The 15,879-nt window shown below is 36.9% G+C and overlaps 1 protein-coding gene across 2 annotated transcripts in view; it reads right to left on the bottom strand.

Moving 5' to 3' along the window:
• Window positions 1-1,564: 1,564 nt before the first annotated feature.
• The window catches only part of sybu (syntabulin (syntaxin-interacting)), a 29,299-nt gene continuing 14,984 nt past the window's right edge, over window positions 1,565-15,879 (bottom strand). For both annotated transcript variants that reach the window (XM_030157109.1, XM_030157108.1), the window contains exons 5-8: window positions 11,438-11,537; window positions 9,820-9,972; window positions 5,060-5,215; window positions 1,565-3,362 (exon numbers count right to left, since the gene is read on the bottom strand). In XM_030157109.1, the coding sequence (XP_030012969.1) occupies window positions 2,225-3,362; window positions 5,060-5,215; window positions 9,820-9,972; window positions 11,438-11,537 (1,547 nt within the window). In that variant the 3' untranslated portion in view covers window positions 1,565-2,224. The remainder of the gene's footprint in view (window positions 3,363-5,059; window positions 5,216-9,819; window positions 9,973-11,437; window positions 11,538-15,879) is intronic.

Here is a 15,879-nt window from a genome sequence, read left to right on the forward strand (position 1 = left end):
CTAGGGACTACACATGGAAATTAGCACTGCTGCTAAAATCTGGCATATTTACAGCTGCAATTGTTGTAGATGTTCATTAATATGCACTGTCCCTATTTAATAAGTAAATAAATAAATAAAAATGAGCTAAAAAAAAAACCTTGAAATGTGGCTCGGTTGGTAGAGAGGGTCGTCGGTTCGGATCCTGGCTCCAACTGTCCACATGTCGAAGTGTCCTTGGGCAAGACACTGAACCCTACATAGCTCCCAGTAGGGCCTGGCAGCAGCCGCCCACTGGTGTATGAACGGGTGAATGTGAGGCATTGTAAAGCACTTTGGGCGCCATGAAGGTGTAGAAAATGTGCTTTATAAGTTCAGTCCATTTACCATTTGAAATGTGGCATAAAAGTGAACAAATACTTCTAGATTAAGGACAAAATGAAAATACTTGAAAAATGAGGATGAATTTATCATTTCATAACATCCAGAACCCCGTATTTGGTCTGAAAACCCTCAACTACTGTTTAATACCTTTTGATCTATTAATTCTATCAATCCATGTAAATAATCGGTGTAAAATACAGTTCTTCATCTTTCCATGTTCATCAGATATGACCCATTTGGACGTTCAGAGGCTCCATAGTTACCGTGGAAACACCGCCCTCATCTTCTACAACATTAACTCACGAGTAAAACCCATGAAGTTGGATTAATGACAGTGGATAAAATGAACTAAAATTAATTTTAAAAAAAACAAAACTGCAAAGTACTAAATATTGGGTAAAAGAGCAAAAAATTGACTAAAATAATGTAAAAAAAAAAAAAAAGAAAAAATATGCAACAAATTGAGAATCAATTATATTTTGTTGAAAAGTCACTTTCTTCAGTTTTCTCTGTTCTGATATAATACCAGTTGAATTTGAAGGCTTTGGGGTGCCTCAGGGTTCTATTCTGGATCCTGTTTTCTTTGTATATTCTGCCTCTGGGTTCCATTTTTAGAAATCACAACATCCAGTTTCATTGTTTTGCAGATGATGTGTTAATCTACTTGCGCTTTAAAGTAAATAAAGCCTCTGTGCAGGTCCTACTGAACTATCTGCAGGATGTCATCTGTCATCTTCTACAACATGGATTCACCCATGGAGTTGGATCAGTGACAGTGGATGGACACGTTTTTGTCTTCAGTTTTCTCTGTTTCAATATAAAGTTTGAGTTTGAGCTTCTACATGATCAGTGAATCAAATACAGCTGATAAAGGACAAATGGATGAAACAAAGATAAATCAGGTTCAATATAGTGGGAAAATCATTTGAAAGGCACCACAAAGGTTTGGAAGTCTTTAAATAAGTGTTAATGTTTTCCCTTTTCTGACGCATAAATAATACTTAAATTGTTTTAAGTATTTCTTTTGTATAATACGGTAAATTTCCTTTTTTTTTGGTGGTTTCCGGTTGATCATTTACTTCGGGCATTTGCTTTGTTAGTGATTGTATTGTGATTTTTGTCCGAAATAAAACAATTAATTTAAGGGTTGAATCACTTTTTTCCCCCGCTTCAGTTCAAATTAAAAACAGGTCACAGTGCATATGTGGAATTGTCATGCTTTAATAGTAAAGGTACAGGACAGTTGATGTAAACCACCAGTATTGCACATAGCTCAGGCACATAACAAGTGTCAGTTGCTTCGAAGCGTCAACGTATCTATGAACAATACACAGGTTGTACCAAATAAAGCTCTACTCCCAGTGAGGAAAAAAATATAGATACTTCTTCACAAAAACAACAAACGGTGAATTCACGTTAAAGCTTTGGCTGAAGGTTTAAGGTTTGTTTCTGAACATTAACTCAAAACAGTGGACTTTTCCGAACCCGTCCTCAAACATTCGATCTTTCACCTCTGAGAACTCTCACCCGAACATTACAAGGTTTCTGTAACACGATGACATTAAGAGACGGTACAGGATGATGATAACACATAACCATCTACCCGGATGATCAGCTTCTACACAGAAATGACAAATAAATACACAAATAAATAACCCTTTTCATAAATAATCCCTTTCATAATCACCATTTTGCTTCGTCTCATGGTAACTACAGTGCAAAGTTAACAGTGTTTGAACCAAAACTGCGTCGATATCATTAAGTGTTGAACGAAAAACGCAACAAGTCTCACAAATACTGTTGAAAGATGCCGAAGTGCTTTTAGTTCAAGGTTAGGCGTGTGCATGCAGGTTGGAAGCCGTTACGCATCCGGCCTGTAAGCAACGTGACGAAGAGAGTGCAATCCCATGATGCAACACCCACGGATAAGAGCGGCGATGTTGTAAACCGGAGCGCTTCCGTCCACCCCGTGACGCGAGTACAGCCAGGCCACCGTGGGCAACACGGGGGCTGCCACGGCGACCAGATCCACCAGGAAGCTGCTGCTCCAGTAACGCTTACCCACCACGTCCAGTCCCGGAGAAAGACGAGGCTCCTCACCGCCGATCCCGAAGTCCAGCTCCTCCATGAACCGTTGGTGACCGTCGGTGAGGTCTGAGCAGCACACGCCCGAATCAGAGGTGGTGTCTGGGGTTTCTGCGGGGATGGGGCTGGGCGTGCTGGGTAGAGGGGTAGCGGTGAATGTGGACGTGGGGAGGTTTTGGAGGTCGACCAAGCTGCTGGAGGTCGGTAGGTCGGCGTCACCTCCTGCCACCCCGTGAAACTTCAGCAGCTGAAGAAGCAGAGCCTGAAGATCTGTCGACATGGGCATCACGTCGGTTTGGACCTCCTTGTCGTCTGTGTTCGCTTGGGAAGGTGTGCTTGCGTTTTGTACTGCGGACTTATCAATCAACTGTCCGTCTTCTGTGAGCGCCGTCACCCCCAACCCAGACTCCGCCTCCGCCCTCATCTTTCCACTCGAGTCCTGACTAAAATCCACCGCAGTAGACATGAAGACCTGTTCCAAAATGTCCGCTCTGTTGGCCATCTCGTCGTTGACCAGCAGCCCGCTGTCCGCCATGGCCTCCGCCCCCTGGTCCTCCAGCTCCATCCCACCGTCTTCTCCCATCAGCTTCTTCCCGCCGCTGTCTGGGCTGTCGCAGATAAAGTCCAGAGTTTGCTCGTCGTGGAGGTTGGTGCCGCTTTGGGCGAGCTCCATGCTCTGAAGCAGCGACTCCAGCTTCCTGTTCTGAATGTTGATGTCGATGAAGTACTTCTGGATGCCCTTATCCTTCTCCATCAGGCTGCTCTTCATCGTCTCCACCACCTGACGCAGCTGTTTGATCTCTTTGCGAGCCTCTTTGAGCGACAGCTGAGCCTCCACCCGGTGACACTCCTCTTCAATCCAGTCCTCCCTCATCCTGCCGAGCTGGCCCTTCAGCTCCACGATCTCCGTCTCCCTTTTATATGAGAAAATATCAAGAGTTTGTCATGGATGTTTTCTAATGTGGATGAAAACACAGAAGTCACTGAATCGGGGTTAAGGCAAATACCGTAATTTCCGGTCTAGAAGCCACTACTGTTTTTCACACGCTCAAAACCGATGCGGCTAATTTATGTTTTCTGGGCTAACGATTGATCCGATTGTCCGAGAAGGAAATAGAGCTGCTGCATGTAAGCATGGCATCAATGAATCGATTGTGAGACATTGGAGATGGGGTGGGTGTGGTCAGTAGTCCAGAAAGTACGGTATATTTTTATATATCGTTAGCATCATAGCAGAATTCCCCAAGTCATATCTTTTTTCAGGTCATAGCCAATGAAGAAAAATCAACCTGCAGTGCTTGGAGAGTACATATTATAATTTTATTTTTTGCTATGAGACTAACAATTTGCAGAAATATTTTGACAGACTGCACTTCCAGAGTCTGCCAAGTTTAGAAGGGCACTGGTTTAAGCACCAGGCCAATAACATGAAAGGTCAATTGTTACGCAAGTGGCTGGTTTTACTTTTCATATATGCATGCATTATCCTTTTTTTGTTCATCCTTTCTACAGTGATGACATATTGATATCCACAGCTGGTGGTTAAAAGGAAAACCTTGACATTTTTTAAATTACTTTGTCAAGTTAGACATGAGTTTTTTTGTCTTGGGTAAATTTCTTTCAAGACAACTCTAGTAGAATAATGCAGCTCTATGTAACATGATGTAGGAATTGCATAATAAGATAGTATTTATTCCTGATACCGACCACCATCATACTGCCTTAACCCATAAAGACCCAAACATCCACCGGTGACCAGAAGCATCGACTGATCTAAACTGTTTAATAAATGTTGATCCACTAATCCTATCAATCCATGTAAATAATTGCTGTAAAATACAGTTAGTCGTCTATTCATGGTCGTCAGATATGACCCATTTGGACGTTCAGAGGCTCCATAGTTACCGTGGAAACAGTCATCTTCTACAACATGGATTCACCAGTAAAACCCATGGAGTTGGATCAATGACAGTGGATGGACCCACTGGGTTTATGTTCAGTTAATATATTTTGCTGAAAAAGTCACTTTTTCTTCAGTTTTCTCTGTTCTGATATAACAGTTGTATTTGAAGGCTTTGGGATGCCCCAGGGTTCTATTCTGGATCCTGTTTTCTTTGTATATGATGCCCCTGGGTTTCATTTTTAGAAATCCCAACAACTAATTTCATTGTTTTGCGGATTATGTGCAAATCCACTTGCCTCTTAAAGTCAATATTAAAGCCTCTGTGCAGGTCCTTATTGGACTATCTGCAGGATGTCATCTGTCATCTTCTACAACACTGATTCACCAGTAAAACCTGTGGAGTTGGATCAATGACAGTGGATTGACACACTTATTTTACGTTCAGTTAATGACAGATTTGGTTGGAAAAACTCACTTTTAGAGCTTTTATGAACATCTACATGATCAATAAACAAAATATAGAAAAATACATGATTTTTTTCTGAAAGAATACCTAACACAGAGGATAATATTACAATGAACGGTGATAAATCACTTCAGAATGGTTACATTTAGATGACTACCACAAAAGTAGCTCTGGGTCTTTATGGGTTAAATACAGTAAATTTACATATTAAGGAGCTGTTGTGGTGCTAAATCGTCACCCACCTGTCACGGACTCTGTTCTCAGACTCCATCAGTTTGGTCTTCAGGTGTCTGATGGCCACTTCCTTCTGCTGCAGGGGGGTCAGGTACTGTTCGGGGTTGGGGGGTCTGATGCCATGGTTGTCTCCACATGAGTGGTAGCAGCCAAGGTTTGCTCTTCTGTTTGGAACAGAGGGTTCTATTGGTGAGAAGCTTCACTCTGCACAACACTGTACTGTACATCATCCAGACATTTTGAGCCAACAGCAGAAAGCAAAAAAAACAACTGGGATTTCAAGTTAAAAAAAAAAAAAAAAAAAAAAATCACTCCCTGCAGACAGCAATTAGTTTGGGTGAGTGTGCACTATTGGGGCAGATGCTCCCTGAAGCCTGGAATTACTGTCTGACACAGGATTACTGCAGACTAGAGACAGAAAAAACCTTAAAATGCAGGTTTATCCAAATCAGGGCTCTCAAACTCATTTTCTTTCAGGTTCCACATTCAGCCTGATTTGATCTCCGGTGGGCCGGACCAGTAAAATACTAGCATAATAACCTATAAATAATCACAACTCCAAATTTTTGTCTTTGTTTTAGTGCAAAAAACCCCATTCAATTATGAAAATACTTACTTTTATAAACTATCCTAACAAAAAAAGATGTGAATAACCTGAAAAAACTGAAATTTCTTTAGAAAAATAAGTGCAATTTTAACAATATGCCCCAACTTATTTTTATATGTTCATTATGGATCAGATCTACAAAGACACTAAACAGTAAGAGGCAGAAAATAGTTAAAATTGTGCTGAATTTTCTTTAGACAATATAGTTTAGGTTATTCACATTTTATTGTTACAGGATAGTTTATAAATGTAAATATTTTCATAATTTAATATTTTTTTGCCCCAAAACAGACAAATGTGAAGGTGTCATTAGGGGTGTAAGAAAATATCAGTTCTGTAATATATTGCGATACTTCATTTCACAATACTGTATCTATATTAAAAAGTATTGTATCAATATTTTAGGTATTTATTCAAATGCAGATATTGTGGAGGTTCATTTTTGCTTTTTGTTTTTCTTTTTTGTTTATATTTTATTTATTATTTTTTAACACCGTTTTATTAAATAATGTTAGTTCCTTTGTTGGGATTGAACTAAAATAATGTTCTGATGTTAGTTCTGAACTAATAGAATATGAACATTTGAACAGGATCTTAAACTGTAATGACTGTAAAACAGAATTTAAGTCTGAACAAAAATAAAAATGTGTTTTGTATTTGTGCATATTTCTGGTGCAATTAAATTTTTCCATGAAATAATAATTTAAAAAAAGGGCAAAATCAATAAAAAATTGCCTTTTTAACAGTATCATGATACATCGTATCATGATCTAGTATTGTGATTCGAATTGTATCACCAGATTCTTGCCAATACACACCCCTAGTTGTCATTATTTATAGGCATAGTGTAATATTTTTTTTTCACATCAAACTGAGAAGAAAATATGGAGTCATTCTTTTTTGTCGGTTATTCTGCTGTTATTTGACTGCAGGTCATGTTGGTCTGTATGTGGAACCTGAACTAAAATGAGTTCCACAGCCTTGACTGTGGAATTTTTGCACTTTGCAAATTCATCCCATGGGCCAGATTGGAACCTTTGGCGAGACGCATGTTTGAGACCCCTGATCCAAATGCAAGCACCATCAGCTCAGAAGGAAATCACCTTATTAGGAAAAAAAAAAAAAAAAAAAAAAAAAACACCCAGAAACTGATTAAATTAACATTTAAATACCCCATGCATGTGTTCTGATCAGCGTTTCATCACACTCAAAGCGAAATGATGAAACAGACGCATGTTTTTAATGCAGGGCAGGTTTGGACTCTATGCAAATGCGCAGGTCCTTCACTTCACTTCCACTGGCACATTATTCTGGCAACCTGTGATACTGGAGGCTTTGATGCCAGTGCTCCGCATCCCAGCCAGAAATAGAAACAGCCCTGGAGAAGGCAGCATGTGAGAGGAAAAGATGTCACATGACACTTAGCCGAGCGCAGGAAAGCTGACGGAGGGAAGGGGATGTCTTAAAGTGACAGTGATATTATGCATTCATGGAAGCTGGAACCGCCAGATAAAAAGAAAGATTCTGCTGCGAAGAAAAAACCCAACAGACCGGGGTTGGATGCACTTGTCATTTTATGCCACTGAGACGGGACTGTACTGTAAACCTTATGCAGGAGAGGCGCTAACAGTCAGTCTACAAAGGGAGCCTCCAGAACCATGTCAAGAATGTTTTTGAGCTCCAGGATATTCAGGACTAGGGATGTAACGATATGAAAATTTCAAATCACGGTTACAGTGACCAAAATTATCACGATTATCATTATTATCACAGTATTGTTGAAATTGTGCTCAAAATGTTCAAAAAGTACTTATACACACACTGAAATAATTTAACCAAGTTGTATTTTGACAAAAAAAAAAAAAAAAAAAAAAAAAAAAAAAAATAGGCACAATGTACTTTCTCTTGGCAGAAAGATTCAAATATTAACCTTTAGTGGTCTGAGCCTATTTTGGCCGTTTTTCAGTACTTTTGATTTTACCTTTATATACTATATAAACAAATGTTTACTATACCCATGTTTGGTATATTTTTTTTCAGCACACCTTCATCTATATCAACTGCCTATTATTTTTTTCACTTTAACCTACTATATCAACACAAAAGGCCAGAAAACATAAAATATATAAAATCCGATTTGGGAAATGTATATAATTTATTGCATAAATAACAAACAGATGCTTAACGAACCTTTTCAAAGACTTTGAAAGTGAATATTGGTTCCAAATATTAGGTATATAAAATTAAAATTGTAATAAATTAAAACTATACTCAAATATCTGACATAAAAGCAGATCTTTACATAGGCGTTTTTCCCCTTAAAGTGCGGTAATCAAACACAGTTATCATGGTAATTAGAACTTAAACGGTAATACTAACCGTTGGCAATTTTACCGCGGTTTATTGTTATACCAGTCATTATTAAATCCCTATTCAGCACTAACGTTGAACTGCTCTAAAATATTCAGGAGTTAAGTTCCAACCTCCAAACCTGCATGGATTTACTCTGATCCACATACAAGTCAGAAGGGTCATCGTCTGGGCACCATATTCAGACATTTATTTAATAAATTCGCGTTAATCCCGACTGCAGCCAAATCATGACGAATTTAACCTGAACCGACTGTCAGGAAGGAAACGGTGGAGCAGAGCAGAGTTAATCCATCCACCCACTCATTCATTCATCACCATGCACAGCCTCCGCTACTGATCTGATCAGATTCCAAAAGGAGATTGCATCCATTTCCAGCAGAAGGGGGTGGATTTTTAATGTACCCAAGTTAAAGTGTTGAGACCAGATAAAACAAATAAAACATTTTCTTTCATTTATCATCTTTTCAACCCCTTGTTTATAGTTACATTCTATTTTTTTTTTTTTTAATATATATTTTCTACAATGTTTGTTGCGTTACCATGGGCTTGAGTTTTGTAATTTCAGTCTTCTGTATGTGCTGGACATATATCATTATATCATTCATAGCATAGAAGTCAAACTATAGATGGACAAAAGTGTGTGGACATGTTGAATTCAGGTGTCTCTTTTCTAACAGGGGTCTGGTATACAAAACAATGACTAAAGTCAGAATATAGTTTTATTCTGGGATAAATATCATTTATTAATAATATTGATGTTTCTGTGTCAAATCCTCATGAACAGGACATCTTAAAACTGTAGACATGATGTGTCCCAATATTTATGTCCATATAATTTATAAACAATATTTCCTTAAATTTTAATGGGAGATTTTTCTTCCTCAGTGAGATGTGATGAAAGTAGATGGTTAGTTGTAGAAAATTATTTACAGCCAGAGCATGAAAAATATTTTTAAAAATTTAGAGGAAGAACATTTAAAATCATATTCATGAATGGATTAAAAAAAAAAAAAAAAAAAATCAATGTTAAGAGAAATTAAGTCCAAACCATCTCTGAGGCATAACCAATGCAATGATATTTATCCCAATATAAAACTATTCTGACATTAGTCGTTATTGTTTTGCATCTTATACCCCTGTTAGAAAAGAAACACCTGATACTTTTGTATTCAGATGTCCCAATACTTTTGTCAATATGGAGTATGACTTAGGCAATTATGCTATGAAGCTAACAATACGGCAAAAACTATAATAACGCTAACTTTGACCCAGGTTATACAATAGTTCACAGTAACCACCTCATATTCCACCATGTGCAGATGGTAGATATGTAAATAATATTTATATTTATTCATATAAATACCAGATTTCTTTTTCTGTCTTTATATTTCATATTTTTCTCGGGTCAAAACGCGGTATTGGAAATCTCTCTGACAGGACATTATAGAGACAATTTGACAGATTAGTGTTGTTAAATGACTTACATTTCTACTTTTAAATTCATTTTTGCTTTAGTTGGACCATAAGGGATTATCCAAAACAAAGAGCTGCTTTATATTGAAATATATGCTGGAATGGCAGTCAATTAAAGTTCGCTCTCTGACAGGACGTTACTGTGTTTTCACCCTCTACCGACTTCTCTGCACTTGCTCATTGTATTTTCCTGCTGTCAACTATGAAATTTTCCCATGATGGAATAAATGAAGTCCTATCCTCTCTTAAATCAGATCATCCTACATCTTTGCTGTTTGTGCGTTTTTGCCTAATCCATGGTGTGAACGCCTGTACCTGGTGGTGGGGCTGGAGTTGCAGCTGCTGTTGGTGGAGGAGGTGGCTCTGGGGGGGGTTCTATAAGGGGCGTAGAGCTCTGCATCTCGGACTGTTGTGGAGCTGGACCCGGCTGGTTTGAAGACCGGGAGCGACCGGATGTGAGCACCTCGACTTGGTGGAAAAGAAAGTTCAAAAGACAAAAAAAAAAAACAAAAAAAAAAACCCTTTAATCTCCTTATGAAAAATGTCAATTAACCCATAAAGACCCAAATATCCACTGGTGACCAAAACCATCTACTGATCTAAACTGTTTAATACCTTTAGATCCACTAATCCTATCAATACATGGAAATAATTGGTGTAAAATACAGGTATTCATCTTTTCATGGTCATCAGATATGACCCATTTGGACGTTCAGAGGCTCCGCAGTTACAGTGGAAACACCGTCATCTTCTACAACACTGATTCACCAGTAAAACCCATGGAGCTGGATCAATGACCGTGGATAAAATGAACAAAAATTAATTTAAAAAACCTACTAAGCAATAAATAATGTGGAAAAATAAGCAAAAAATCTCCTAACAAAGTAAGAAAATAATAAATTTAGCGACAAGATTAACAAAAACGGTCAAAGTAATAAAATGAACAAAAATGAATAAGAATTCCAGTGGATTCTGATTTTTGTTCAGTTGAACTACCACTGTCAGTAAAAGAGCAACTCTTTTAGATGGTTTGCATGCTGTCATTTTTGTTTTGAATTAAAATGGCACAGATATGTAAAGGAGGGTAAATTGTGATTCAAGCAAAGGCTGTGCTTGCAGGATTGTAAAACTCCATAAAAATATTCTGGCAAAAAAAAAGTGAATAAGAAAGTTTATAAAATAAATAACATTGAGAAAATAATCAATAAAATGAATAAAAACTTGAAACACTGATTCACCAGTAAAACCCATGGAGTTGGCTCAATGACAGTGGATAAAATAAACAAAAATGAATTAAAAAAACAAACAAACTACTAAGCAAAAAATAATGTGGAAAAATAAGCAAAAAAAATCAACTAAAAAGAAAAAAAATTGCAACAAAATTAACAAAAACGGTCAAAGTAATAAGTAAAATTAACAAAAGCGTATAAGAAAGTTTACAAAATAAATAACATGGAGAAAATAATCAATTAAATGAATAAAAGCTTGAAACATTGATTCACCAGTAAAACCCATGGAGTTGGATCAATGACAGTGGATGGAAACACTTGTTTATATGTTCAATTATTGATATATTTTGCTGAAAAAGTCACTTTTTATTAAATTTTACCTGGTTCTGATATAATAACTCAACTCAGAGCTGTAATCAACATCTACATGATCAGTGAATTAAATTCAGGAAAATGCATGATTTTCACTGAAAAAATGCAAAATATAGAAGATAATATTACAATAAATAGTGATAAACCACTTCAGAAAGGTTACATTTAGATGAATACCACAAATGTAACTCTGGGTCTTTATGGGTTAAACACAATAAATGTACATATTAAAGGGTAAAAACAGACAAATTGATTTGAGAACTGCCACTAAAGTAGCCCTGGGTCTTTATGGGTTAAATCTTAGATCAGTTTGTGACGTCTGAACTTCACACCTGCGTGACGGAGCCTTCTTTCCAGCTGAACCGGAGGTGGCGGTTTCTCTGGTCTTCAGACTTCCGGAGCTGCTGGATGAGCTGAAGTCGGCCTCGCTGCCTGGAGGGAAAAGCACCAGGATGGAAACGTACCGCTAGAAAAAACCCCTCTAATCCCATTATGGTCATAATCTGGGCATGTTGACCAATTCTACCATCATCTTTGTTCATCTTAAACAGAATCTATCAGTTTACGAACAAAAACAGCACCGTAAGACTTCTCTGAATCTCTTCAAAAGAACCAAACAGATAAGATGGTTACACTATATGGACAAAAGTATTGGGACACGTCTACAGCTGTAAGATGTCCTGTTCATGTGGATTTAAGATAAAAACATCAATATTTCCTTAAAGTTTAATGGGAGATTTTTCTCAGTAAGATGTGAAGAAAGTAGACGGTTAGTTGGGGTAGAAAATTATAATTTGCAGTCAGAGCAAGAAAAATATTTGAGAAATTTAGAGGTAGAACAGGGGTTCCCAAAGTGTGGTACTTGAATTTTTTTTTTTTGTAAAAATCCATTAAATAAGTCATCATGTACCAAATACGAAATCAATAATGAGAATTAATGCTGAACTATAAAACAGAATAAATACATTCATATAATAGTTTAATTGTCAATCACGTTAAAATTTTGGTAACATTTGAAGAACATTTATATTTTATACGATTCAAAATTAGTTTATACGAGTAGATAATTATTTTTTGCTGATGAAAGGTTAATTTATTAATTAATGAACAATGTATTTTTCTCATCAATGAAAGAGGGTACTTTTTAGCTTATATTTTACATAAAATTTACTTTAAAAAGCTTTTTTTTAAAAAAAAATATATATTACAGTTAAATATGTTGTTTCTTTACAAAGTTTTGAAAATATAAACTGACACCTTTGGCACAGGAACACATTTTGCCATTTTTTTTCCAATTTAAAAAAAATGCTGAAGCGAGAGTTGGGGGTACTTGGATAAAAAAGTATATTTCAGGGGGTACTCCACTGTAAAAAGTCTGAGAATCACCAAAGAATTACAGTCACGGATAGAAAGAAAATGTTGAGGACTTCAGTCCAAACCATGTGAGGCATTTTGGAAACAAAGATAATAGTTTGAAACAAACTAAATAATGTAATTATATTTATGTTTTGTATCCCAGACCCCCGTTAGAAAAACACCTGAATTCAGCGTGTCCACATACTTTTGTCCACGTACCTCGCCTTATGTGCTACAGTTTGCATTCATGTTATTTCCTCAAACATTACATTTTGTGTCTGTTTCTCCAGTTCGGTTAAATCTCGTACCTGAGTAGCATCTCTTTCCATCAAACAAAACCATATTCCTGTTTCCAGTGACAACCGTGATGAATAAACCTCTGTGATCGTCCACCACTGGTGAATCAACTGAAGGTCTGTGAGCACTGACTCAGTGTAGAAACCTGCACATAATCAGCCTAATTGATTAAAGCCCTGAACAGTTCCTGCAGCCAATCAGCTTCTGCCTCCTCATCTTCACTCATGATTAAGCAGGTTTTATTTTTTTTCTTTGTCTTTGTCTGAAAGGCTTGGACAAAAAACAGATTAACCCTTGTATGGTGTTTGGGTCTGTGAGACATTTTTTATAATAAGAAAAATGAGGACTAATTATTTTTTTGATGAATTTTTTCCTCTCATATCTTACGGAAGAGGATTAGTGCCACTGGAAAAAAAGAAAAATTAAATTAAGGTCCAATATTTTTTATTATTATTATTTTTATTCTGAGAAAAAAGTCAAAATTCAGACTTTTTTCTCAGAATAATAATAAAAAATATATTGGGCCTTACTTCTTTTTTTTTTTTTTTCCCTAATCCTCTTCTGTACATATCTTCATATTACATTGTATTAAAAAAACAAACAAAAAACGAGTAGCACTTTAATTCATAAACGTGATCTAGCAAACGTAAAAGGTAAATGTTAAACATTATGCTTTTTATGTTGCTTGTAATTGGGATGACGTAAACATCTATTGGGTTTTTCAACATAGAATTGTTTAATTATGTTGAATTAAAAACCCACAAATGCAGCGGGTCCACCACACCCACGAACACTGGCTGAAGAACAAAAATCGCAACATGGTATCATGAATTGCATAGAGCTAACACGCCACTTTTAATTGCCGTGTTATCTGTACGCATTGTGAACTGTCAGTGTGTATATTTACACCATGTAAAATAGCACACCATTAGCGCAATTTGCAGCTAGCATGATTAGCGGTTAGGGTTAGGTTTAGGGTTAGTGATTAGTGTGATTAGCGGCTAACGAGATTAGGGTTAGATTTAGGGTTAGGGTTAGCAATTAGCGAGATTAGCGACTAGTGCATTGACACAACATCAAATGGCATTAAAAAACATGCGAAAGGATGAAAATGCGTACGTATAGCACGGTAAATGCAATAAACTGGTGTCACATACAACGCAATTTCATGAGATCAGTCTGGCTGCTCTGTCCTGTTCAACCAACAACTGAACATTTTAGGTAATGGGCTCCAAGTTTGGACATATTTTCAGTCTGGACTACAACCGCTGATGCTAACAAACAGTTATGGAGAAATACTGGAGAAATGTTCGTCTGAAGTCCGGACCTTATATGAGCAAATGTGGAGACGGAACTAGTTATAAAACGTAACAAATTAAGCAGGAATTAGAAGAGGTTGTAGAAATCCACTGGATTTTTGCCAAAATGAATATAAAGATAGTTTTGCAGCAGCTGGAGGGTTCAAATTCAAACTGTATGAACTATTAGGGTCCAAATACACAAAGAAATGAACCACAGACTAAGAAAAGTGGGTTTAAATAATATGACCCCTCCAGACTGATCTTATGAAATTGCGTTGTAAGACATCAATTTATTGCATTTGGCGTGCTATATGTACATATTTTCATCCTTCTGCGTGTTATTTAATGCCATTTGATGGCGTGTCAATGCGCTAGCCACTAATCGCTAATCACGTTAATCACTCTAATCGCTAACCCTAAAGCTAACTGCTAATCGCACAAGCCACTAATTGCACTATCGCTAACATTAACCCTAAACCTAACCCTAACAGCTAATTGCGCTAACGGTGGGCAATTTTACCCACTGTAAATATACACGCTGAAAGCTTATAATGCATACAGATAACATGCCATTTAAAAGTGGAGTTTTATCTGTACACAATTCATGATACCACGTCGGAGCAGCACAGCCAACAACCAGGAGGGGGCGGGGCCTGAAGTGTCTCATGTGCATTTAAAGGGCCAGCGCTCCAAACCATCTTTCTGGTGTCATTACTCAGAAATAGGGTTGAAGATGGACCTGTGGAGTTGAATGAATGAAGAATTCAGACCCAAGCAGCGCATTTACAGTTTATGGAGACCACAGGGAAATGTGGGAAAAGGAAGAATTCCATTTAAAAAAGACAAATATCACTGCTTTAACTGTAACACAGATGCATAGGCCACAGGTCAGTCCTGTTATTCATCCCAGTTTTAGGAACCAGCTGCTCTGGTCGGTGTTTGTTTAACCCAACGACGCTGTTACTGTACTTTGGCCTCATGGCAACCATCGGTATGCAGGAGTATATATATGGAATGCAGATCTGTAAACAGGATCAAATTAGATTTAGACAAATGTCATCTGAAAAATATTAGAGGTTTTAAGGGTTTTAAAAGTGCAGTAAAATATGATAAAACTGAACAGAAGGATATAAACATGTACACATTAGAACATATTTAAAGGGCTCATATTTGTCTAAACCCACTTTTCTTAGTCTGTGGTTCATTTCATTGTGTATTTGGACCCTAATAGTTCATACAGTTTGAATTTGAACCCTCCAGCTGCTGCAAAACTATCTTTATATTCATTTGGGCAAAAATCCAATGGATTTCTACAACCTGTTTGAATTCCGGCTTAATTTGTTTCGTTTTATAACTATTTACGTTTTGACATTTGCACATATAAGGCCCAGGCTTCAGACAAACATTTCTCCGAGTACGACATAACTGTTTTTAGGTGGTTTTTCGGGCGTTGCACAAATGGTTTATCACACAAAACTGCAATGGAAAGACCTTTTTCCGCAACTAGAGTCACGTGAACACAAAAAATAGATGTTGACGGATGTTACAACAAGAGAAGAAGAGTTTTAAAAGAAACATGTCGTGGTATGTGTGGATACACCAGGAAACCCAATAATTTTTTAATTTAGTACAAGATAGAGAGGTAATATATAATAATAATAATGAATATATCTGTAAATCAATGTGATAATTATGTTTGTCGACATGTTTATGGAATGACTTCTCATGTCATTTCGCAATAATAAATATAAACAAATCATCACATTTGTGATTTAATGCAAAAACTGACATTACACACTGTTTTTTTTACATTTAGTAAA

This window comes from Sphaeramia orbicularis, chromosome 16, assembly GCF_902148855.1.
Source record: "Sphaeramia orbicularis chromosome 16, fSphaOr1.1, whole genome shotgun sequence".
Classification (NCBI taxonomy): Eukaryota; Metazoa; Chordata; class Actinopteri; order Kurtiformes; family Apogonidae; genus Sphaeramia; species Sphaeramia orbicularis.